Consider the following 24,809-nt stretch of genomic DNA (forward strand, 5'->3'; position numbering starts at 1 on the left):
TAAAGGTCACAGTGGCAGAGCTCCTAAAATAACGAAAGAAAATTGGAATATCTCGGACATATTACACGTGGAAAGAAATACAGCTTGCTCCAATTATGCAGGGAAAGATCCAAGGAAAAAGAAGCAGTCTCAGATGTAGAATGTCTTGGCTGCGCAACCTGAAAGAATGGTACAGATGTAGTACAGCAAATAAACTTTTCGGAGAAAATGCGCTGAAAGAAATGAAATCAGGTACAGCACCTGGGTTTGATGGTTCTTGATACACAGTGGTGCATACACGAAACAGTGGCTTGCAATGTTCTTTAATGATATATTTCAGTCAGGTAACATTCCTTTCTCACTTAAGCGAACAAAGATAATTGCAATTCCGAAACCGGGCAAATCAAACGATAAGCCAGAAAACTACCGCCCCATAGCTCTACTCAGCGTGGTATATAAACTATTAGAAAAGCAACAGAATTAGTCACACGATACTAGAAAAGGCCCCCATTGAACAAGCTAGCTTCCGCCCTCATCGAAGCTATACGGACCAAGTGCTGTCATTAGCAACTTTTATAGAAGCTAGTTTTCAAAAGAAACAAAAGACAGCAACAGTCTTTATAGATCTAACAGCAGCGTATGATACTGTTTGGAGACAGGAATTGATATATAAACTGGCGCATATTATCCCCTGCAGAAAGATAATTAACCTCATTGACAACATGCTGACAAACAGAGCCTTCCAGGTTATAATGGGAAAGGAGACGAGTAGACAGATGAAACCTAACAATGGCCTTCCACAGGGTTCTGTCCTTGCCCCTTTACTTTTCAGCCTCTGTATTGCTGACATGCTTGAAACCGAATCTCGAAAGTTTGGATATCCTGACGACTGGACCCTTGCAACAAGCCACCAATCTTTAGAAACTACAGAAATCACTCTCACGAATGACTTATCCATCCTCTGCGAATACCTTAAGAAATGGAGACTACGACCAAGTACTACAAAAACTGAAGTATCAGCTTTTCATCTCAACAACAAGCTGGCAAACAGAGAATTACGAGTGTATTTTCATAACAAGCTGTTAAAAATAAATAAATAAATACCCGAAATACCTTAACTCTAGCTAGACAGAACGCTCACATTCAGAGAACACCTGACGAAAACAGCAGCAAAATTGAAAACACGCAACAATATAATACAGAAACTCTGCGGCACTACATGGGGGTCCACAGCATCAACTTTAACATCCTCTGCTCTTGGCCTGATATATCCGGTGGCAGAATACTGTGCACCAGTGTGGCTAAATAGCAGGCACACCCACCTGGTCGACACCCAACTAAACCGTGCTATGCGTATGATAACAGGCACAATTAAGCCCACCCCTACAATGTGGCTACCTACCCTTAGTAATATAGCACCACCCAACCTACGCCGCGAACATGCATTGGTTAAAGAATATAACAAAATAACGGACAGTAGCCAGCTTCTAGTCCACAACGACATCCCCGATATTCTTGGAAACCGTCTCCGATCCAGGTTACCCCCTCTACAATCTGCTCAAGCGCTGCAGCAATCCAACTTTGACTTAAATACCCGATGGAGAGAAGATTGGGAAAGTAAGACAGATCCGCATTACCATAGTCTACCGGACATCATAGGAAAACCTTAGCGAATTTGAACGTCCCCGTAAGATTTGGGCAGCCCTTAATCGAATTCGAACAAACTGTGGAAGATGCGCCGACTCCCTCTACAGATGGGGTAAACTCCCTCGCCTTCTTGTGACTGCGGCGCTGCAAGACAGACGATCAGTCACATTGTTCAGGACTGCCCATGCAGAGCATACACAGGCGACCCTATAGACTTTGTAATGGCAACCGAAGGGTCAATCGAATATATAAAAAAACTGGACATCTCTTTGTGATGCATTGTATAATGCATAAATCTAAATATATTCTGCCATACGCTAAATAAAATAAAATAAGAGCAGCTGTCTCTTAAGTCCGAACAGCTATGATGATTTCCGACCTCCGCCGCGGAGATAGCACTTGAGGAAGAAGATTAGGAAGAGTCAGACCCAATATATTAAATAACAATCATCATCATCATCATCATCATCATACAGGCTTCTGCGTCCAAAATTAACCATATACCTCCCCTAATGTCTTCCAGTTCTGTCGGTCTTGCAGCCAATTCCCAGAGATTTTTTTGACGTCGTCTGTCTATCGTGTAGTTGGTCTACCTATGCTTCTTCTGCCTGCTCGTAGTCTCCACACTGTAATTTTTTGGGTCCAATGCCCCTCATTTATTCTGACCACATGGCTCGCCCAGTTTCACTTTAGCCATGCCATGTACTCTATGATACTCTGTGGTGCCTGTCCTTACCAATTTATAACCCTGTCTCCGAACAAAATAATGCTAGAAACAGCAGAGATAAAAACCCTTAGGGTAAGAACACAACAAGTAGAGGTGGAGGTGTAGGTCGCGGTCGATGTCGACAGCACCAGTGGCGGATATAGGAAAATATTTTGGGGGGGGGCCCAATAACCGGGGAATCCGGGGGGGGGTATGGAATAAGCAGAGGGGGGTTCGGGTATACTCCCACGAAAAAAAATTTAAAGAATTGGTATATTTTTATTTTAATTTAATATTTTAAGTTTACAACTTTATTACAACTTTTATATTTTAAGTTTACAACACAAAATCAAGGTTTCTTGGTACACTCGCAAACTTGTCAAGAACTTCTTCATTGCTTATTGCAAAGTCTCTGTGGATTGAAAGCAACGCTAGCCCATTAAGCCTATTTTCCGAAGTGCTATTTCTCAAGTATGTTTTTAGCCTTCTTAAACTTGAGAACGATCTTTCCACGGTTGCCACAGAAACAGGCAGAACTGCTAGCAGTTTTAATAGAACATAAATGTTTGGGAAGAAATCTTGGTCACATTTTTCAAGAGAGCTTACGGCTGACTTGGGAAGATTTTCATACTTCTCTTGGCTCCACCTTTCTTTCCACAGCATGAACTCGCTTTCCACAACCTCTTTATGGGACAAATCCTCTTCATAGGAATTGAAAGCAGGTTCCAATGCACAGAAATCAGTTTTGATGCAAAATTCTGGAAGGATGTTTTGTAAGGATGCAACTGTTTCCTTGTGAGACTCAAAGCGTTCCTTCAGCGAATTGCAAAAATCGTCTAGGTAAGGTAAATAAACAGCTCGGCGATAGTACTCTTCTTGGGTACTGTATGGAACGTTGTTGCGGGCTGTTTGAAGGCGGCAAATTCTAGGAACCTCCTCTTTAATCTTAAGTTTGTCAGCCCGCTCCTGTATTTGACTATACAGGACTTTAAAGTTGTTATCGGCATTTTCCCTTTCTTTTGAAAGCAGATCTAAGACATTCGAAACATTTTGCACAGCCTGTGTGAGATCTAAGTTCTTTTTTTGAAGATTCTCAGATAAGTTATGTGTTTTAGACAGCATATGGCTCAAAACAAAAGTATTTACAAGAAATTGAAATTGAGTGATAGAACTACCTAGAGCGTGTGCCTTAGGCGCTGAGTCACTTGATTCTTCTTCAATTTTCAAAAGGGAAAGACTGACGGGTTCCAATAGTTCCTTAAATAAAAGCACCGAGTCATGCCTCTCCACCCATCTTGTTTCACATAAAGAAATAAGTTTCTTTTTCTTTTGTTCAGGACAACATTCAGTAATGGTTAATTTTAATACTTCAGTTCTTTTGGCTGACTTATGGAAGAATGCGCAGACTTCTTTAATAACGCCCATGCAATTTTTTATAGAAGGTATGTTACTTGCATCTGATAAACATAAGTTTAGGGTATGTGAAGAACAGTGTGTGTACAACGCTAGAGGCAGTTTCTGTTTGATGCACGCTTGCACCCCTCTGAAGGGCCCTCTCATCGTGGAAGCACCATCGTACCCTTGGCCTCTCAATTTGTTCAGGTCAAGCCCTAAGCTTGACAAGGTATTCAAAACTGTGTTAGCTAATGCTGCCCCAGTAACGTCATACACTGGAACAAAAGTCAGGAAATCTTCTCTGATTTTATATGATGAGTCGTCGACATACCGTACACAAAGAGAAAACTGTTCAACTTGACTAATGCCAGTTGTTTCGTCTGCCAAAACAGAGTAAAAAATAGATTTTCTGACATTTGTGACAATCTGACTTTGAATCAAATGAACAAACGTGCTAATCAGTTCATTTTGAATAAAAGAACTTGTGTACATACTCTTACCACCACTGCTCAATAATTGAAGTTTTAGATCATTGTCTCCACTGTTAGCCCTGTATCTGAGCAAAGATCGGAAATTTCCATCATTTTTTTCTGGCTCTTCTAAGCCTATTCGTCCACTGTCACGGTGGCCTCTTAGTGCTATTTGTTGCCTCCCGCAAAATCTTATACTTTCTATTATAGGAATAAGCTTTTTCCTGTTTTCTTTAATATCTATTATTCTTTGAGCATTTAGTTGATTGATAACACTCTCCGATTTTTTAGTTACAACAGATTTTGTATTTTGAGCTACCAAAATTGATCGTTTGTGATATGTACATTTTTCGTGTTTACCAAATACTTCTTTTGCCTTTTTCAAATTAGTGAAAGCCTTATTTACCAATGCCCCTGACATTTGGTGGTCTCCTTTTCCTACAGTTTCGGAGTGAGAAAATATTACGCAGTATTTACAAAATGACCCAGATTTTTCCTCGGAATATGCTAACCACTTAAATTCTTCTAGCCATTTCATTTGAAAAGATCTAGCATGGTTTGAACTAGAAATAGTAGGAAATTTATATCCAATCGGAGGTTTCCAAACATTTTCTAACAGTGAATTTTTTTCTTCATTTGTTAAGCTTTGAGTAGAGTTGATTTGACAATAGTGTCCAATATCATATTTGTTTGCTCTTACTTGTAATAAGCCTAACTGGTTACGGTCCTCTGCTACTGGAAATGGATCGGTGCTCGTAGAATAGTAGCAACAACAGAAGACGCAGCATCATTGCTAACGGCACAGTTAACTTCACTAGGTTCACTTACGTTTAGCCTTTTCGTAAAAAAGGTTTCAATTGAAGCTTGTCTCTTCATAACGAAATGAGCTAAACTATATAACAACGGATAACAACAAACGAATAACAAATAAAGCAAACTCAACACCACTTAATTGCAGTTTGTAACTGACGCTTCTCTGAAAACAATCAACACAGCATGCGCCGAGAACGTTCCGCACAGCGTTGCCATATCGCTAAAATTAAAGCGGTAGTAAGTAAAATGTACTGGCTCCGTTAAGAACGACTCTGAGCAAAGTTGCCGTTTAGGGAGATCCCAAAAAAGGAAGGGGAGAATAATGCACGGACGTAAGTGAGGGGTTACCATAATTAGCACCTACTTCCGAGTCCGAGCTTTTTCCCCTTTTTCTTGTTTAATGTCTTAACAATTTTTCTATTACATATTTTTCAAAAATTTTGGAATTCATTTGACAATGATAATCTCAATGATAATCAATAATAAATCCTTCCGAACAGCCAGCATGCACAACAAACAGTATATATCAATCTCCATAAAATCAATCAATCTCCATCCACTTCAATATTTTGTGTTAACTTGTATTTTTTAACTTCATCAACCATTTTTCATTTATTTATTTTTATTTCGGGAGGGGCCCGGCCCCCTCGGCCCCCCCCCTTATATTCGCCCTTGGACAGCACATAGCAAGGAGGTCACCTGCGCTGCTAGTCGAGCTAGAACCACTAGCAAGTGAAGTAGTTTAATAAAATTTGAATGACAAAAGACTGTGCTTTTGCGGATGTTGTGTCAGTCAAGTGATGATAGTGATGAAATGTCGGCTGTAAATAATCAGATCCTCCTTCATATTTCAAAAATTTACTGAATTTAATTACCACTTTAGAAATTCAAAAATAAACTGAATACAAAAAAGGGATTATATAAAAAGTATCAACTCGGATAGCGCAGGTAATGACAACTTGGCTTCGAGCGGACCAATCACAGGGAAGCATCCTTGTAGGCCGCGCAGTAGACATTCATGTAAAACAAACTCATTTTATTTTCAATAGCATCGATGTAAACCTCCTGGATGACATCGCGCTAAACCTCCACCGCGACTTACCTGCTCTGTTCTCTTCCATTCACTACAATGTGTTTGTTTTACATGGATATCGACATCGACCGCGACCTCCACCTCCACCGCGACTTACTTGTTCTGTTCTTACCCTTACGAAACAAACAGAGTGGATAACATCAAAGACTGGGTAAGAAAGAGAAGTAGAGGGAACGATCATGTAAGCCAAATGACAACAAATAAAGTAGTAAAGATAACGAAATATGCTTCCTATGAAAGATAAGAGATGATAGGAAGACAATCAGTGAAAAGATCACGAAAACTAATAAACGATAACTTAATGGAGGCAACTAGGAAAACAAACAGGAGTCATGTCAATACAAAAAGAAGAAGAAATCTACATTCTTACGAATATTAAATCGAAAATGATCACCGGAAAGGCTTCAAACTTGATGAGAAGGTAAAAAAAATCATCGATGGAATCGACCGAAATAAATGAGCACAAGAAAGATAACTTAATAAAGGAAACATACTTACTTGTAAAGTTTTGTAGCTTGTTCTTGTACTAGAGTGGAGAATTCTTGAAAGTCGCGTTTAAACGTTTTCTCCAGAACTTTTTCCTTAAGAAGTAAATTGTCTAAGTTAGCTCGACATTCATTGAGTACTTCGTTTAAACGCTTTATAGTTTCCTGGAGACGTTCGATGACTGTCTCATTCTCTCGAATAGTTAAACTGTAAAAATGAAAATTAGAAATATACTATTAGCTGGAAATATTAGCTTGCACACCTGTATTTGACCGGCAAACGAAGAAAACAAAATGTATGAAAGAAAAATTAAAACTTACTTAATAATGTCTTCTGTAAGATATAATTTGATCCTCTCATTTTGACACAATCTTGCCCTGTTTACCCTTAAATTCTCTTGATTCATACCGGAATCAATATACATCTTATACTCCACGCAATCCTTGGTTTTTTGATTGAATTTCCTAATGGAGTCTCTCAAATTTGTACTGATTTTCGTAAAGTCTACTTCCAACATGTTTTTGTACTTTTCTCTTTCGCCATTTAAAATTATCACTTTTTCTTCATAATCACGGACAGCTCGTAGGTCTTCTTCGTTGAAATCAGCGGGATCTTTGTCAATCTAATACAAGAGTATTTTTATTTTGTGTAACGTACTACGTTTACAGTAACAAATAATGTAAAATGTAAATTTTTTTCAAAGAAATTCAGACTAATACTAACAATATTCGAACAATACAAATACACTTTTGAAAACAGTAGAGGACAAAGATCTATGATATTCTGTCGAATAGAGAGTTACACCTGTCTCAAATCTTGGATGTAAGAGCACTAATATCAGCAGAAATAGGAAGCGATCATAAATTGGTATTGTGCAAAATCATAATGAAAACACATATACGTGATAACAAAACACCAGAATACACCACAAAGATAAAAGAAGAAAGCTTACAGGATGACTCCACAATATACCTATTCTAAAAAAGAATAACATAAAGAGGTAGAAACAAATATATCACAGAAAGTCGAAGAAAGCTGGGTAAACATTAAGTCTAAAGGCGGGTACACATATGCGCTCTGCTCGGTGTGCGAGCCGCTCGCGCGCAGCATATTCGTCAGATTGGTACCTGTTTTCAAGTGGCGCACAAACGGCACGCACACGACGCACCACGATCTAGCTTCTGTCGGTTTTTCAACAAACGCTTTGATGGTTCGCGATACGTATTTGGACGGGTTTACAAATGGTTTGTTGGTTTTTGCGCGCCTGCGTTGAATATTTGTAAGTAATGAATAGAGTGGTCGGAACTGTCGGAAGGAAATATCAAACTTATTGATGTTTACCGTGGAAAATCATTATTGTGGGATCCTCAACAAAGAACCATTTAAAGAAACAACTTAAAGCCGATATCTGAAGGGAAATAGAAGCTGAAATAAAAAACATACATGCAGACCAATGTAAAAAAGTCATTTCATTGTTGTCTTCTTACCGGCGTGAGAAATACAAAATAAAATTTACTATTTTATTTGGGCATAAGCCACAATTCAAGTTTGAAATCAAGTTTACTTGACGTTTCGACTTTCACTTCGGAAATAGTTATCAATATAAAAAAAAATTCATAAACTAAAAATTTAACTTTGTTTCTGGTGAAGCAACGCGTGTCTGGTGAAGCAACGCAGTTGAAACAAGCAGATATATTATAATTGTGTCACCGGAAAGCGAAAAAGGTAACGCACAACTTGTAAGAGCCTATAGTTTTCTAACTTCGCTTCTGGTGAAGCAACGAGTTGGAACAAGCAGATATATTATAACTGTGTCACCGGAAAGCGAAAAAGGTAACGCACAACTTGGAAGAGCCTATAGTTTTCTAAATTCGCTTCTGGTGAAGCAACCGAGTTGGAACAAGCAGATATATTATAATTGTGTCACCGGAAAGCGAAAAAGTGGACGCATAACTTGGAAGAGCCTATAGCTTTCTAACTTCGCTTCTGGTGAAGCAACAGAGTTGAAACAAGCAGATATATTATAATTGTGTCGCCGGAAAGCGAAAAAGTTAACGCACAACTTGGAAGAGCCTATAGTTTTCTAACTTCGCTTCTGGTGAAGCAGTGGAGTTGAAACAAGCAGATATATTATAATTGGGTCACCGGAAAGCGAAAAAGGTAACGCACAACTTGGAAGAGCCTATAGTTTTCTAACTTCGCTTCTGGTGAAGCAACGGAGTTGGAACAAGCAGATATATTATAATTGAGTCACCGGAAAGCGAAAAAGGTAACGCACAACTTGGAAGAGCCTATAGTTTTCTAAATTCGCTTCTGGTGAAGCAACGGAGTTGGAACAAGCAAATATATTATAATTGGGTCACCGGAAAGCGAAAAAGTGGACGCATAACTTGGAAGAGCCTATAGTTTTCTAACTTCGCTTCTGGTGAAGCAACGAGTTGGAACAAGCAGATATATTATAACTGTGTCACCGAAAAGCGAAAAAGGTAACGCACAACTTGGAAGAGCCTATAGTTTTCTAAATTCGCTTCTGGTGAAGCAACGGAGTTGGAACAAGCAAATATATTATAATTGGGTCACCGGAAAGCGAAAAAGGTAAAGCACAACTTGGAAGAGCCTATAGTTTTCTAAATTCGCTTCTGGTGAAGCAACGGAGTTGGAACAAGCAAATATATTATAATTGGGTCACCGGAAAGCGAAAAAGGTAACGCACAACTTGGAAGAGCCTATAGTTTTCTAACTTCGCTTCTGGTGAAGCAACCGAGTTGGAACACGCAGATATATTATAATTGTGTCACCGGAAAGCGAAAAAGTGGACGCATAACTTGGAAGAGCCTATAGCTTTCTAACTTCGCTTCTGGTGAAGCAACGGAGTTGAAACAAGCAGATATATTATAATTGGGTCACCGGAAAGCGAAAAAGGTAGCGCACAACTTGGAAGAACCTACAGTTTTCTAACTTCGCATCTGGTGAAGCAACGGAGTTGGAACAAGCAGATATGTTATAATTGGTTCACCGGAAAGCGAAAAAGGTAACGCACAACTTGGAAGAGCCTATAGTTTTCTAACTTCGCTTCTGGTGAAGCAACGGAGTTGGAACAAGCAGATATATTATAATTGAGTCACCGGAAAGCGAAAAAGGTAGTCCCTGAAATGTTCAGGACCGAAACAATCGCTTAGCGAAAGGCCATACGGGATATAATTTACGGCGCCATAAGAGCAGTAAACCTGACGAGGCATTGGTTGACCAATTGTAGATGAAGTAGTTAGTCAACCAATGTCAGGTTTACTGCTCTTACGGCGCCGTAAATTATCGCCCGTATCCCCTTTCGCTTAAAATTCGACAATTTTTACGATTTTATATAAGGAGATCAGAAACGCGAAAGGGTTGACTTTATCGGAAGATGATAAGTTCATTCGATTACATGAAATCAACTTTACCTTAAGAATATCCGAAAATCAGAAGAAAGAAAATCAGAGAATATCAGAAAAATCATAAATGATTACAGTGAAATCTTCTGTTAGTGATCCCATAGTAAATGACGAGGAAAAAAACCTCATGATTTGATCCCGACAAGGTAAACATTTATTCGTACATTTAGTTTACTCTCCAAATCAACACGAAACGTTTGAAACATTTTATTAGAGATATTTTTACTGTTTATTTGGAAAGTCAAATAAACTTGATTCAAACTCAAACTGTGGCTTATTCCACATAAAATTGGAAATTGCATAAGATGCCACAAGAAAATAGTTTCAGAACAATACCAAAATAAGATGTAGTAGAAGTACAGGACAGAGACATGATTATCTACATCTACAATTACTAAACGTTCGTAAGTTTCCTCTGGTTTGTCAAAATGAAAAATTTTAACAAACAATAACCGCGCCACGAACGCGCGGCGCTCACACGGCGCGTAGTTCGCGGCGCGGATATCTGTCTCCGCCTTAATACCTTACCCTCAGCCAAGGAAGTTCTTTGTGAAAGAAACGATAAAAACTCGCTCCCAAGGCGAAAAACTCCATGGTTTTGTACAAAAGTGAAGGAAAATGCAAAGAAAAGAAAAAAGCTCACTTATGATTAACTATTTATATGGGAAATAAGCCACAATTACATTGAAAAAAATAATTTTATTAACGTTTCGATGCCCAAATCGGGTGTCGTTGTCAAAATACAAAATACTACTAAATTAAACAAAAATGTTGTTGCTAAGTAAAAAATTCTTCTGATAATTTATTTAATCTGACTCATTTATATTGGCAATTCAGACATATATTATACATTTTAAAGTAGAAGACTTTAAAATGATATTGCCAATATTTATGAGTTGCGTTCCTGGGACGACTTTACTGAAAGATAGTTCATTCGATTACATGAAATCAACCCCAACTCAGAGAATTTGATAGATCCCAAATATGTCAACACGCATGGAATAATGAACATAGAGTTCAGTGGAGAGATTCAAGTATAGTCCTGAAAGAATCAGATAGTAAAAAGAGAAAAATCAAAGAAGCGGCTCTAATTATGCTAAATGAAACCAATTGTGTCGTAAATTCCTCGGTAGAATGCAGTAGGATGTGGTTACCCACACTGAAAGAGAAAGTCAATAGAAAAAAAATACCACGATTAGTAGGTAATTCAATAACATATCGAGTTAATACATATTTTATATTTTAGTATTACTTATATATCTATGTATTATTAATATTATTTATAATTTAAACATATTAAAGTCAGAATTTGGTATTAGTTTTTTTGAGAGTAAATTTAATGTAAGACCAAATACTTACGATGTCGGGATAGTATCACGAGGTTTTTTTCCTGGTTTTCTCTCGTGATTTACTATGGAATCTCTAACGTCAAAATTTTACTGTAATCGTTGCATTTGGTTGTCTTCTTAAAGACAGATCACATGCTATGATTTTTTGTGACAGATATTCTTGAGTTGGGGTTGATTTCATGTAATCGAATGAACTATCTTTCAGTAAAGTCGTCTCAGGAACGCAACTCATAAATATTGGCAATATCATTTTAAAGTCTTCTACTTTAAAATGTATAATATATGTCTGAATTGCCAAATAAATGAGTCAGATTAAATAAATTATTAGAAGAATTTTTTACTTAGCAACAACGTTTTTGTTTAATTTAGTAGTATTTTGTATTTTGACAACGACACCCGATTTGGGCGTCGAAACGTTAATATATTTTTTTTCAATTTAATTGTGGCTTATTTCCCATATAAATAGTTAATCATAAAAATGCCACAAGGAAATAGCTTCAGAACAACATTAAGCTTACTTATAATAAGTAAGCTGTCAACAAAGACACAAGTGGCATACGATAATTATAAGACAATAAGAAACGAAACAAATTCACTCATAAGAAGAATAACATTGATCACTGTGAACGTTTTTTTTTTTCGAAAGAAATGGCACATGATTTTTATGATCTGCAAAAGGAAGTATAATGGGATTTATCTCATTATTAAGATTTTCTAAAAATCCTTAAATTAACTAAAGTATTCGTTAGGTTAGACTTGGGAAGGTCGAGGTCTTTCATAGGGCTGTAGCACCATTGATGATGATTCGTTAGATATTTATTTATAAAACAATAAACATCACTTACATCACGCATATTTGTTATAATAATTGCAAAGTAGAACACCTTAGCTAAAGTCCATGTTTTGCTTAGATCAACAAGGTCGATTATTCATTTTGACACACTAACGAGAATATATACAAACATATTTACAAAACGAAGTATTTGATAAATATGGGAACACGATCAGATTCGAGTCATTAGTGGGTCAGTCGAATTAGTTAGTTAGGTTTGAGAGGTTGCTGCCGTTAGAGCAGAATAATGTCACCTATCAACTGAATACATTTATATGGTATTAGTTTAAATAAATAAAGAAGTTATGAGAACATAGTGCCTTCCTGTTAAACAAACCCCATTCCAGTATAGTAAATAACCGAGTACCACCATATGGCGACCTGAGAGACGGACTGGACTTCTGAGGCAGTAGACAACAGGAACAAATATGGCAAAAAACTGGAGGAAACGAAGAAAATTTGGGGTAAAGTACCAATCCTCATACTAATTGGTATCGTTAGATGGAATGGGACGGACTATATGGAGCTGGAGAGGCCAACGATAAGGGAGTTCAAATGGTAAACGTCGACATGGACGAAGGTTTGGAGACTTGGGACCACGCCCAAACGTCAAGAGGACAAATGGAAAGAAATGGACAATGCCTAGTGGACAAATGTGTACCTAATCGTGAGTAACTTTTTAGATATTTTTTTTTAAATTGCATATACAGTCTCACAGATATGAATTTTTTTTTATTAATATAATATAAATATAATCCTTTAAGAAAAACTAGAATTATTAATTTTCACTTAAATAAAATTAAATTAGGTAAAATTTTTTTTTCGTATATTATTAAGTTTTAGAATTATTTCACTAATTTAGAAGATTTTTTTTAAGAATTACATATATCATATATAGATAATCTTAATCGATAGTTTTATTTTAATAGAAATATAACAATTCTTATATTTTATATCGTAAGAAATAATATAATTATTTTTAGCCATACGAGTACATAAATAAGTTTATTTTGATTTATGTATTTCTGCTTTTTCTGCACATTTTGCATAAGGAAGTTATTTTGTTTAGAACAGTATTTACTATTTTTAAACTAAGTACTTCGAGTATAATATTATGATGATATGACGTGTTTGACATTGAAAATTGAAACGAATGAACTACATAGGAATTCGCTAAACGACAAATTTGTATGAAGAAAGTTATTATGATAAATAAAATTAACCTGAAAATATAAGATATTAGTATTCGAACAATATATTATGTTTATAACGAAAGACAAAAGAAAGTATTTTAAGATGTTGGAGAAATTGGAAAATCCAGCATAAAGGACTTATATTGGAGACGGAAATGTCTCAATCAATTGAAATTTTTGTTGAGAAATGCACGTAAATGCAAAGATTTTTACTTATGATAAATATGACAAGACAAAGAAACATATCCTATGAATTATTTATATTATTTATATTATTTATATACAATGATTTTGTGACGAAAAGAAAGTCAGTTAAGTAATGATGATGAACTGATATAAGAAGAAAAATAAAGACAAAACAAGTTATATAAATATGTTGAAGTATCGGAGTTTATAAAGGAAAAGATAACACCATTTGAGGAAAAAGACAAAAGAAAATTGAAAATTAAGACTTAAAAGTTATCTTAGAAAAAAGACAAGTATTAAGGATAATTTGAAGAAGATTAATGTCAAAAGATATGGAAAATAGAATTGAAGAGAATTTTGTACCTACAGTACAAAAAGTTACAGTACCTACAGTAAAAAGTAATATTTAAGAAGAATACTTTGTATGGCTTCAAGTAACATAATTATTAGTATAATATATAAAATAAGTTTAAATTTCTATAATATAGATATACTTATTTTATTCGAATGAGGTCATGTAAGACTGTATTTCAATTAAAGAAATAGAGATTATTTTTGTGACGTAAAAGTGACTATTCGCGTGAAGAAACTGAACTTCTGTTTAACTAGTAACAAAAATTTAGATTAACTATTTAGCTATTGTAGGTTTTTCTCATTAGTAGTTTTTATGTAAATATTTTAATGGACGTCCACTTAATATTAATTACTCAGCAATTGCAAGCTGAAATTTTCTTTATGTATAGGAGATTTTCATGATATTTCAGGAGATTTTCAGTAGTAGGAGATTTTCATGATATATTTTTTAACAGAATATGGTCTATTTTTATAAACACTTTCTTTCGATTTTTTTTCATAATTGAATGCTGAATTTTTTTTTTTGATACCGACGATAAGATTTTATTTCAATTTTTTTTTAAATATCGGTCGAATTTTGGTATAAGTATGATTTGTTGTTTTATGATGATGTGAATTAATGAGATAACTGATTTTTATATAGTAGAAGCATAATTAATTAAAGACAATTTAGACACCAAAAAATAACTCTTGTCAAGAAAAAAAGGTACAAAATGAAAATTAAAAGATATTAGCATACCCATTTCGTGTTTTGAAACTAACTGGATCTCACCTAGACTGAGTATATCAGATCAGACAGGAATTTAGGGATGCGAGAAGTACAAAAAGATTTTTTGTAAACGCACAACTATCCATTTTGTCTTTTTGGAACAAACCTTCTCACGACTAAGGACGTGCAAAAGGACCGGAAGCAAATTCAAGGGTATGAAGTTGCGAAAAACTACCCATCGAGTAGGTAAGGGTTAGAAAATGAATAATTTATGAAGTAAATGATATATATAAATGAAGAATTATGAAAATAATACGAATATAGGAAGGAAGATATATGAAATATAAAGTAAATGATAAAGAAATAATGAAGAAACATGAAGAAGAAGAAGATTTTTGTTTAATAGTACACGATGAAGAAAGTACTAAGTATAAAGAAAATGAAGAAATATGTAATTATTGTGAAGTACCAGACAAGAAGAAGAAAAATAGAGATAATTTCTAATAGAAGAATATGTAAAATTTGAGAACATCAAAAGATTTGTCTTAAGGGTCTAGTAAAGAAGTAGAATTAACAAGTAAGTTCAAATGTAGGAGTTGTAATTTTTTTTTAAACCACTGAAATTAAAGTAAAGTATAAAATACAATTTCTGAGTATAGATTTCCGCGAGTCATAAGAAACGAAATAACTAAGAATAGACGATGTTTGATAATTAGTGAAATAAATTGTATATATTTGTAAAATTTTTTTATATATTTTTTTTGTAAAAATTTGTATAAATCTATACATATAACGTAGTCAGTTGATAATGATAGTAAGAAAATTTTCTTCTCTTCGGGGAGGAAAAAGGAAGCACGGTACATGGCTCAGAAAATTTTCTTTTCTATAAGGGGGATGATATAATGGGATTTATCTCATTATTAAGATTTTCTAAAAATCCTTAAATTAACTAAAGTATTCGTTAGGTTAGACTTGGGAAGGTCGAGGTCTTTCATAGGGCTGTAGCACCATTGATGATGATTCGTTAGATATTTATTTATAAAACAATAAACATCACTTACATCACGCATATTTGTTATAATAATTGCAAAGTAGAACACCTTAGCTAAAGTCCATGTTTTGCTTAGATCAACAAGGTCGATTATTCATTTTGACACACTAACGAGAATATATACAAACATATTTACAAAACGAAGTATTTGATAAATATGGGAACACGATCAGATTCGAGTCATTAGTGGGTCAGTCGAATTAGTTAGTTAGGTTTGAGAGGTTGCTGCCGTTAGAGCAGAATAATGTCACCTATCAACTGAATACATTTATATGGTATTAGTTTAAATAAATAAAGAAGTTATGAGAACATAGTGCCTTCCTGTTAAACAAACCCCATTCCAGTATAGTAAATAACCGAGTACCACCATAGAAGTATGGCGCTTTATAGGAGATCAAAAACGGAAGTAAAGGAACTAATAGAACCAAAACTCATAGAAAAGGATACATGGATTGACTATCTAAAAAAGTTCTACGCAGAGGAAGAATAAATCACGCTAGAACCGGAAACACCAGAAATTACCTTAAATGAAGAAGTTAATATAAGTACACAGTAAGTTCGAAAACACTTGCAAAGCTGAAGAACAGAAAATCTGCAGGTAAAGATAGCATATTAAGAGGAAACAGTAGCGATCAACAGGTAGCAAAAACGCGTTCCAAGATTGCGGCTGTAATTTTGAATACTTTTTCGAGATATTTGGCACACGTATTTTTAATATAATAAAGAATGACGGTACAGAGCCCAATTTGAAAAATATATTAATATGTGGAAATTACTCTGTAATTAAATACAATATTAAAAAACGAGCCTGTACCGCCATTAAGAAGAACAAAAACATACACTTTCTTCAAATAAACTTTTTTATCCAATGCCTAGATTTTGTGTCATTTTGGAACTACTAAAATTTTTTATTTCATTAGTAGTTCCAAAATGACACAAAATCTAGGCATCGGATAAAAAAGTTTGAGGAAAGTGTATTTTTTTGTTCTTCTTAATGGCGGTACAGGCTCGTTTTTTTAATTTTGTATTTAATTACAGAGTAATTTCCACATATTAATATATTTTTCAAATTGGACTCTGTACCGCCATTCTTTATTATATTACGAATACGTGTGCCAAATATCTCGAAAAAATATTCAAAATTACAGCCGCAATCTTGGAACGCGTTTTCGGTACCTGTTGATCGCTACTGTTTCACCTTAAATGAATTACTGAAATATTGTGGAGCAGCAACGACACAACAATTAACAAAATTATAAAATACAATAAAATACCGGAAGAATGGAGAACGAGCGAACTAATTTTACTTTTAAAAAAAGGGGATAAAAACAGTCAGAAAACTGCAGAGATATCAACTTGTACAATACTAACCGAAAACTTACAACTAAAATTTTACAATAACTAATAAATCAGAGGATAAGTTTAGCAGATGATCAATAGGGGTTTCGTGCTGGAAGATCGTGTACAGATCTTGTTTCACACATTTCTTCTTTAAGCATTCTTCGTTTAGTAGGATGAGGGCTGCTTCTTTCATTTTTCTCTTTTTCATATCTGTTTCATTCATGATTATTGATGCAACTTTCCATTGTGGTATGTGCTCCTTGTTCCAGGCATGTTTGCATATCTGTGATTTGTCGAAATACCTGTTTTTGATGTATGTTGTCTGATGGACTATCCATAAAAATCTTCTCAAATCTCACAGATAATGTGTTAGAACTCCTCGTGTCACTAATTAAGATTCCTTTGAAAACGGTAAATTTCCAGAGTGCCTAAAGACAGCCATTATTATTCCTCTTCATAAAGGTGGCGAAAAATCTAATGCCTGCAACTATAGACCTATTGCCCTACTACCGGTACTCTCCAAAATTATTGAGAGGCTCATAAAAACCCGACTTATGTCCTTTCTCTTTGATAACAATATTTTATCACAAAATCAGTTCGGCTTCTTAACTAATAAATGTACAACTGATGCCATGTTTTCTGTACTTCACGAGGTTTACCAAGCACTAAACAATAATCTTTATACTGCCACTGTTTTCTGTGACTATTCCAAAGCTTTTGATTGTGTAAATCACAACATTTTGATTAAAAAACTTAATTATTATGGAATTCGAGGTATTTCTTTGAATTGGTTCAAATCTTATTTAGATAATAGGAAACAATTGGTTAGAGCAAATGATACTGACTCTAGTCTCAAAAACATTATATGTGGAGTACCACAAGGTTCAGTATTGGGTCCTCTACTTTTTCTGATCTTTATAAATGACATATATATATATATATATATATATATATATATATATATATATATATATATATATATATATATATATATATATATACGGGGTATCATATCGGCTGACGCCGCATCCCCACACCTAACCGCCATCTATTTCTATCCTGGGCGTCTTCCTCTTCCAAATCTCGGTGTTCCATGGCCTTCCTTATCGTGTCATTCCAGGATAGTCTTGGTCTTCCCCTTTTCTTCCTACCTGGGGGTTTCCATTTCAGGAGTTTCTTTGGCCATCGTTGGTCGTCCATTCTAAGTAAGTGACCGAACCATTTTAGGCTTCTCCTCTCGAGCCTGTCTACCGCTGTATCGTGTGCCTGCATCCTTCTTCTTATTTCTTCGTTACGTATTCTGTCCAATCGGGAGATTCCAGCACTTCTACGTCACTAATGACATCACTAATTTAAAAATCGATGGAAAAATTTTTCTTTTTGCTGATGATACCAGTATCACTTGGAGCAACTCAACTATTGCAACTCTTCATGCAACTATAACTTCTGATCTTCTTACGATAAAAATCTGGTCTGACTCTAATTTACTCTTCTTTAACGTGAATAAAACGGTAGCATTATCATATAAAGGTGCTCTTCAACCCCTGCTTGTGAATAGCAGCCAGATCTCTACCGTTGATTCTGTAAAATTTCTTGGTATTCTTTTAGACAGCAATCTCAAATGGTCCCTTCATATCGATTTGTTAAGTAAGAAACTCGCCTCGGCCTGCTATGCCATAAGATCTGTTTCGAAGGAACTCAATTTAGCATCTTCTAAAGTAACATATTTTTCTTTATTCGAGTCTCATCTTCGATATGGTCTTCCTTTTTGGGGGTCTAGTACAGCTGCCCAATTTGATGTTATTTTCAAATTACAAAAAAGAGCAATAAGATATCTGTTTGGCCTCAGAAGAACAACCCATTGCAGAAGTTACTTTAAAGATCACGAAATTTTAACCCTTCCATCTTTGTATATTTTAGAAACTGTTTGCTTAATTCGTAAACACATGCATGTCTTTCCAGCAAGGCCTCATCATGACTACTCCACCAGAAATTCAACTTTTGATGTTTATTTACCGATCCCGTCTTCTGAGTTAGTAAAGAAATCTATACTATATTCCGCAAAAAAAACTATACAACCATCTCCCTTTACAACTCAAATCTGCAACATCCTTTCTCAAGTTCCGTAAAATGACAAAAGCTCATTTATCTAAAAGACCATATTATTCAGTAGAAGAGTTTCTTAATGACTAACTAAGAAATCACAGTAATCTACAAGTAACTAAAGTGTATTTATATATATTTGGGTGTCACATACAGCAGCTTAAACTTATTAGTTCCTTTGTTTGTGTTTTATTATATTATGTTGTATGTTCAATTTTGCAATTTATAGTAATTTTGCAATATATTGGTTTTTGTTTTTTTTACTTCACTTTTTTAACTTGTTTATACTTTTTTATTGACGATTTATCTAATTTTATAAAATTGTATTTATTGTTATTGTTATGTATATCTTTTTCGTGAATCTATGTTAAGCTTTGTCCATAAAATTGTATAATTTTCAGTGACAATAAAGCATATTTCTGTTTCATATTAGTTAACCCTGCCGCTTAGTGGTCTTGCAGTAGAAATTGTTGCATTCACAGGGTATTTTGTAGATGCAGTTCTGTGTGTTGTTAAATTTGATTTTGGACAGAACAGATCTGAGTGGGTTGGTTGTTTTAAATGTTGTTCTTATTTCCTATTATGTATCCTTTTTTTAAGGATAGGGAATAAATACAACACAACAACAACACCATTGAAAGCAACACACTCAGATCTATCCTGTCCAAATCAAATCCAATAAAATACAGTAGAGGTATGGTCCTTTTCATGAGCATGTTTCAGTGCGTCACAAATGATAGAAAAAAAGGTAAAAAAACCAAATGGGCGTTTTAATGAGTGGAACATGTAGAATATGTCAAATGACAGGAATTATGACAGGTGATAAATAGCAGTTTGATTTTTGCATGAGAGTTTAATCTCTGTTCGGAGAGTTTAAGTCTGTTTTGTCGGACAAAATAAATGTGCCGTTTTCGTGGTCTGACCGTTCCAAATTTTTAACCTGTTCCACAATTAAAACTGCCCCCGTTCCAGTGTTCCCATATATGAAAGTTTCTCCGACTAGACACCCTTAAGCTATTAACAAATTTTCAGCTTGCTATTAATCAACTTTTTTTTCCTACGCGGGATCCAGACCTATTAGTAGTTTTAATATTTGAGATAATGAAAAATATGCTATTCAAAGGAATATACATTGTGAATTAAACTTCTTCCTCAGTATATTTGTTGTTCTCACTGTATTATGCCTTATTTATGCAAAAAATAATACTTTAATGTCGTTACATTATATTTTATAAGGAAATTTATATTATAAGGAAATAAAACAGCTTGAAAAGTATTTTTAAACTTTTAAAACACCTCCGTATTAAGCTAGACCTAATGAAGCAATTCGTTAAGGCACTTGATTCTAATGCTTTGCCTACATAGGAAGGAAGCTGCCCCAGATAAGTACGGAAAAACTCGAAGGAAACAGCCATGAAAAAAAGAAAAATCAAAGAAGCAGCCCTCATTTAGGTAAATTATTTTTGGATATTATCAGAATTAGGGTAAGCTGAGGCCCAGATTAAGGCTTGAAACTGGCACTACCAAGGGAGCTGAAATATTGCTGCAAACACAATTAAAAATACCCACCATACAATCAGGAAGCGGTACGTCCTTCTTTATTTCATCTTCCCATTTGATCTCCAAAACTCCGTTCATCATTACCATCAACGCTCTTTCTTTAAAGTCATCCGCCAGCAAGGCTAGACGTATTCTTTCTTCTTCTGCTGCTTTGGCGTCTAAAATAGCTTGCTCACTGGGACTTATGTAAGGAGTAATGGTTAATTCGTCCTCTTGCACTTCAAGAAACATTGTCGGTATCTCTTCCTGCGTCCATTGTGGATCCTCGATCTCAAAAGTTATTTTTTTGTCGGTAAAGTGGTTGTATTCTCTTATAATATGGCGCAGTCTCTCATGCTTTTCTTTTATGCTTTCCATTTCACGTTCCTTCGTTTCTGCCATTGCGTTGAATACTACGTTGTAATGCTGTTTCAATTTTATAACTTCCGACTGCAATAAAAAATTATCAAACATGTAGCTACGCAAAGCTATTAAATAACCATGTCGTGATGCGGCTATCGTATGAAAAAAATTCTGATTTGGTTTCTTTGAGGATTCTTCTTCAAAAATGCCCCCTTAAATCAGAAGGGTGTTGGCGAAATTTTTGGGCAAAAATTGTTTAAACAATTTTTTAAACAAATTCAAAAGATTACCTTTTTTGCTTAGGAAAATCTTTATTTTTGAGTCATTTTAAATAAAAAGTTCTGTTGTTATTTTTCTCAAAAGTTGATAGTTTTCGAGGTATATGCGACTTAAAATCTGAAAAATGCGAAAATACGCATTTTCGAGAAATGAAAACTCATATGAGGGTCAGCGCGACGGCTTAACGTCGAGTGGACGTACATAATTAACAATTAAAAAACAACGATCTAAATTAAAATAAGTCTCGATTAGTCATCAGAATCTTAAAACTGAATTTTTAAACTTCAATTTACGCGCTTGGCAACCTCAAAAATAACAAGCGAAAGTTTTACTTTAATAAAATATAAAATAATATCTTATATCCTGGCATCTTGTATTCTTAAAACTCTGGAGAGAATAATAAAGAATCGATTAGAACAATGGCTAGAATTTGAACACATCCTACCAAACTTACAATATGGTTTCCGGAAATGTAGGTCCACTCTCGAAGCTATTACTGACAGGATATACAATAAAGAAACATACAGCTGCAGTTTTTATTGACCTTTCCTCGGCTTTTGATAACGTAAACCTAAACATTTTGTACCATAAGCTGACATCAATAGGAATACCTCATTAAATATGTTCATTTTTAATTTCACTATACTCCAATAGACGGCTTTCACTAAAATTAAACCAAAATCTTTAAGGATCCCAAACATCGAATTTAGGACTTCCTCAAGGCAGCATACTCAGCCCGCTACTTTTTATACTATATACAATGGACTTCCAAGTAAATTTGAATAACGTGAATATGATACAGTTTGCTGATGATATAGTTATCTACACCAACGGTACTACTATTCCAAATTGTCAGAACATTTTAAACACAAACCTATGGTCAGTTAAGCACTGGTTAGATTCAAACAACTTAATTCTTTCTGAAAAAAAATCTGAAGTGTGTATTTTTACTAAAAAAGGGGACATAACTCAAGGACAGTTACAACTGGGACCATATCTTCTTCCAATCAAAAATTGTGTTAAATACCTTGGACTCTATTTAGACAGAAAATTACTGTGGAAAGATACCATCCACCATGCAATAAAAAAAAACGAGAACGCTATGAATATATTGAGAGCATTCTGACATACCAAATGTGGAGCAGATTCAAATACCGCTTTACTATTCTATAAAACAATGGTTAGAAGTATATTAGACTATGGCAGTCACCTATATGGAACAGCAGCACATACTCACCGAAACAAAATAGAGACCCAGAAAAACACAAGTTTGAGAATATGTATTGGTTATCTTAAATCTACCCCAATAAATATTATAGACGTCGAATCTGTAGAACCTCCACTATCTTTCAGAAGGCAGCTAATTAGTCATTTTATGGCTAAAGCCATATCCAAAGAAGCCAGCTATCTTCGTATCATTCACGATCTCACTGTCCTAGTACTCACCCATCCATATTGGCACTCAAAAGCAACTCCACTCCTAATAAACAGCTATAGCACAATGACACAAATCTCTAACTCCCTGTCAATCAATAAAACTATGCCTAACTACACCGAACCTCCCTATGTTTTCTTTTCAAAACATAAAAACGTACCACCTGGACCCAAAAGAAAACTTTCTAGAATCCATTAATAGAAGATGGTCTGAACACCAATACGTATATACTGATGAATCCAAGTTGAATGGAAAAGTAGGCGTGCTCTTTATGACGCAAACTCTTCCCAATATTACAAGTTCAAGCTACCAGATGAGTGTTCCGTATATACCGCTGAAACAATTGCCATAGCAAAAGCATTTAGATACGTCCAGTCCAGAAACACACAAAATCATGTTATATTCACTGACAGTAAAAGTGCAGTTGACCGAATAACAAACCTGAAATCATCGAAAAACCTTACTAACATGGAGACAGAAATGAACTTTGAAGCAACAAAACAAAGGAAAACAATAACTGTAGTGTGGATTAAATGACACTCAGGAATAAAAGGTAATGATGTCGTGGATACACTAGCCAAATCAGCCATTGACACAGGATACGATCTAACCACCAATATTGTTCCATCTACAGATCTTACCTCCAAGTTTACTTCACATTTAAAACAATTGTGGCAGCAGAAATATAATTCATCAGTGACAGGGCTTAACTATGTCGGCCACCAAAACAACATACCATCGAACAGCTGGTTTCATGGATTAACAAAACGAAACTTCATTGTTACAATAAACAGAATAAGATCTAATCATGCTATGAATCCTTTGTACAAATATAAATTAGGACTGGATGAAAACCCATATTGTCTATGCGGAGAAGTTGGTGATATGAACCATGTAATCCTAGAATATTCAAGAAATAAGAAGAGCATTGAATCATTTTTCGAAAATATGGTAAATCTCAAATTCTGTTTGCCAACCAATCTAAATTGTATAATTTTTAGTAATAATATTAACTTATATCAATCATTTAATTCGTTGCAAAATGAAATTGTAAAAAACTAACACCATTGGAAGCAATTCTGCAATATAAAATATTTTTGTAAGTGTGTTCACGAAAAAATTAACATAAAAAAATAAAAAAATAAATAAAACAAATATGTTAAAAAAGTAAAATAATGATAAACAAATAGAAAAAAAAAACAATAAAAAAAGGAATTAAAACTAAACAAATGACTACATAAATATATCATTAAAAAACCAAAAAAATATAATTAAAAAAAATAAAAAATATACATATAAAAAAATGCACTAAACAGAAACACACAAATTTTACTAACATAATAACATTTATCCTAGGGTGTGAGAATTTGAACAATTAATTTATAGGCTATTGATTATGTACTATAGAAAGGAACTACAACGTTAACGGGGTTTTATTATTTCATATGGGCAATGAATATCTATATATTAAAAAACCGCGGAGTGCTACCATTTAAAGGGGTGCGTTTTTGAGAAATGGGTGAATTAGTCCCTGGGCACAGGTTACACTAGGGAGAGTTCTATGAACTTTTGGTACAAACACGTCTACATAAAAATAATTCCTGGTTAAATTTCCTATCTAAATATAACTTTTTAAAGTGAAGGATACCTTTTTTTACACAAAATATATTGAAAAGAAAAAGCACAAAGAAACCCAAAAGAAAGAAATTTTGTTTTTTGTCCCATAACTTTTGTCCACGGAGATATAGGTATAGACATTGCTTCACAGAAAAAAAACTTACATATTTTCTCTTTAAAATGGTGTTTAGTAGAGGCCATTAGGATTTACAGTTTTCGAAATATGATTTTTCAAAGTTTGTCACTCACAGCAATTTTGGGCAATTTTCCTTGTTATTTCGCAAATATTGTTCTGTAATTTTTTTCTACGAAACTTTAGGCAGATGCAATGCTACATGTAAGAGGAATAGAAATCAGTTACCTTTAAAATGTTCTACAGTATAATGTTGTACGACTTCTTTTAAAGAGGTTATCTTTTTCAAGATTTTATACTTTTAG

At 34.5% G+C, this 24,809-nt stretch overlaps 1 protein-coding gene across 2 annotated transcripts in view; it reads right to left on the minus strand.

The window, feature by feature from the left end:
• LOC126885294 (cilia- and flagella-associated protein 43) overlaps positions 1-24,809 on the minus strand; it is a 132,202-nt gene that overhangs the window by 23,499 nt on the left and 83,894 nt on the right. For both annotated transcript variants that reach the window (XM_050651807.1, XM_050651806.1), the window contains exons 13-15: positions 20,708-21,127; positions 6,910-7,211; positions 6,602-6,796 (exon numbers count right to left, since the gene is read on the minus strand). In XM_050651807.1, the coding sequence (XP_050507764.1) occupies positions 6,602-6,796; positions 6,910-7,211; positions 20,708-21,127 (917 nt within the window). The remainder of the gene's footprint in view (positions 1-6,601; positions 6,797-6,909; positions 7,212-20,707; positions 21,128-24,809) is intronic.

The sequence above is a fragment of the Diabrotica virgifera genome, chromosome 5 (genome assembly GCF_917563875.1).
Source record: "Diabrotica virgifera virgifera chromosome 5, PGI_DIABVI_V3a".
NCBI lineage: Eukaryota > Metazoa > Arthropoda > Insecta > Coleoptera > Chrysomelidae > Diabrotica > Diabrotica virgifera.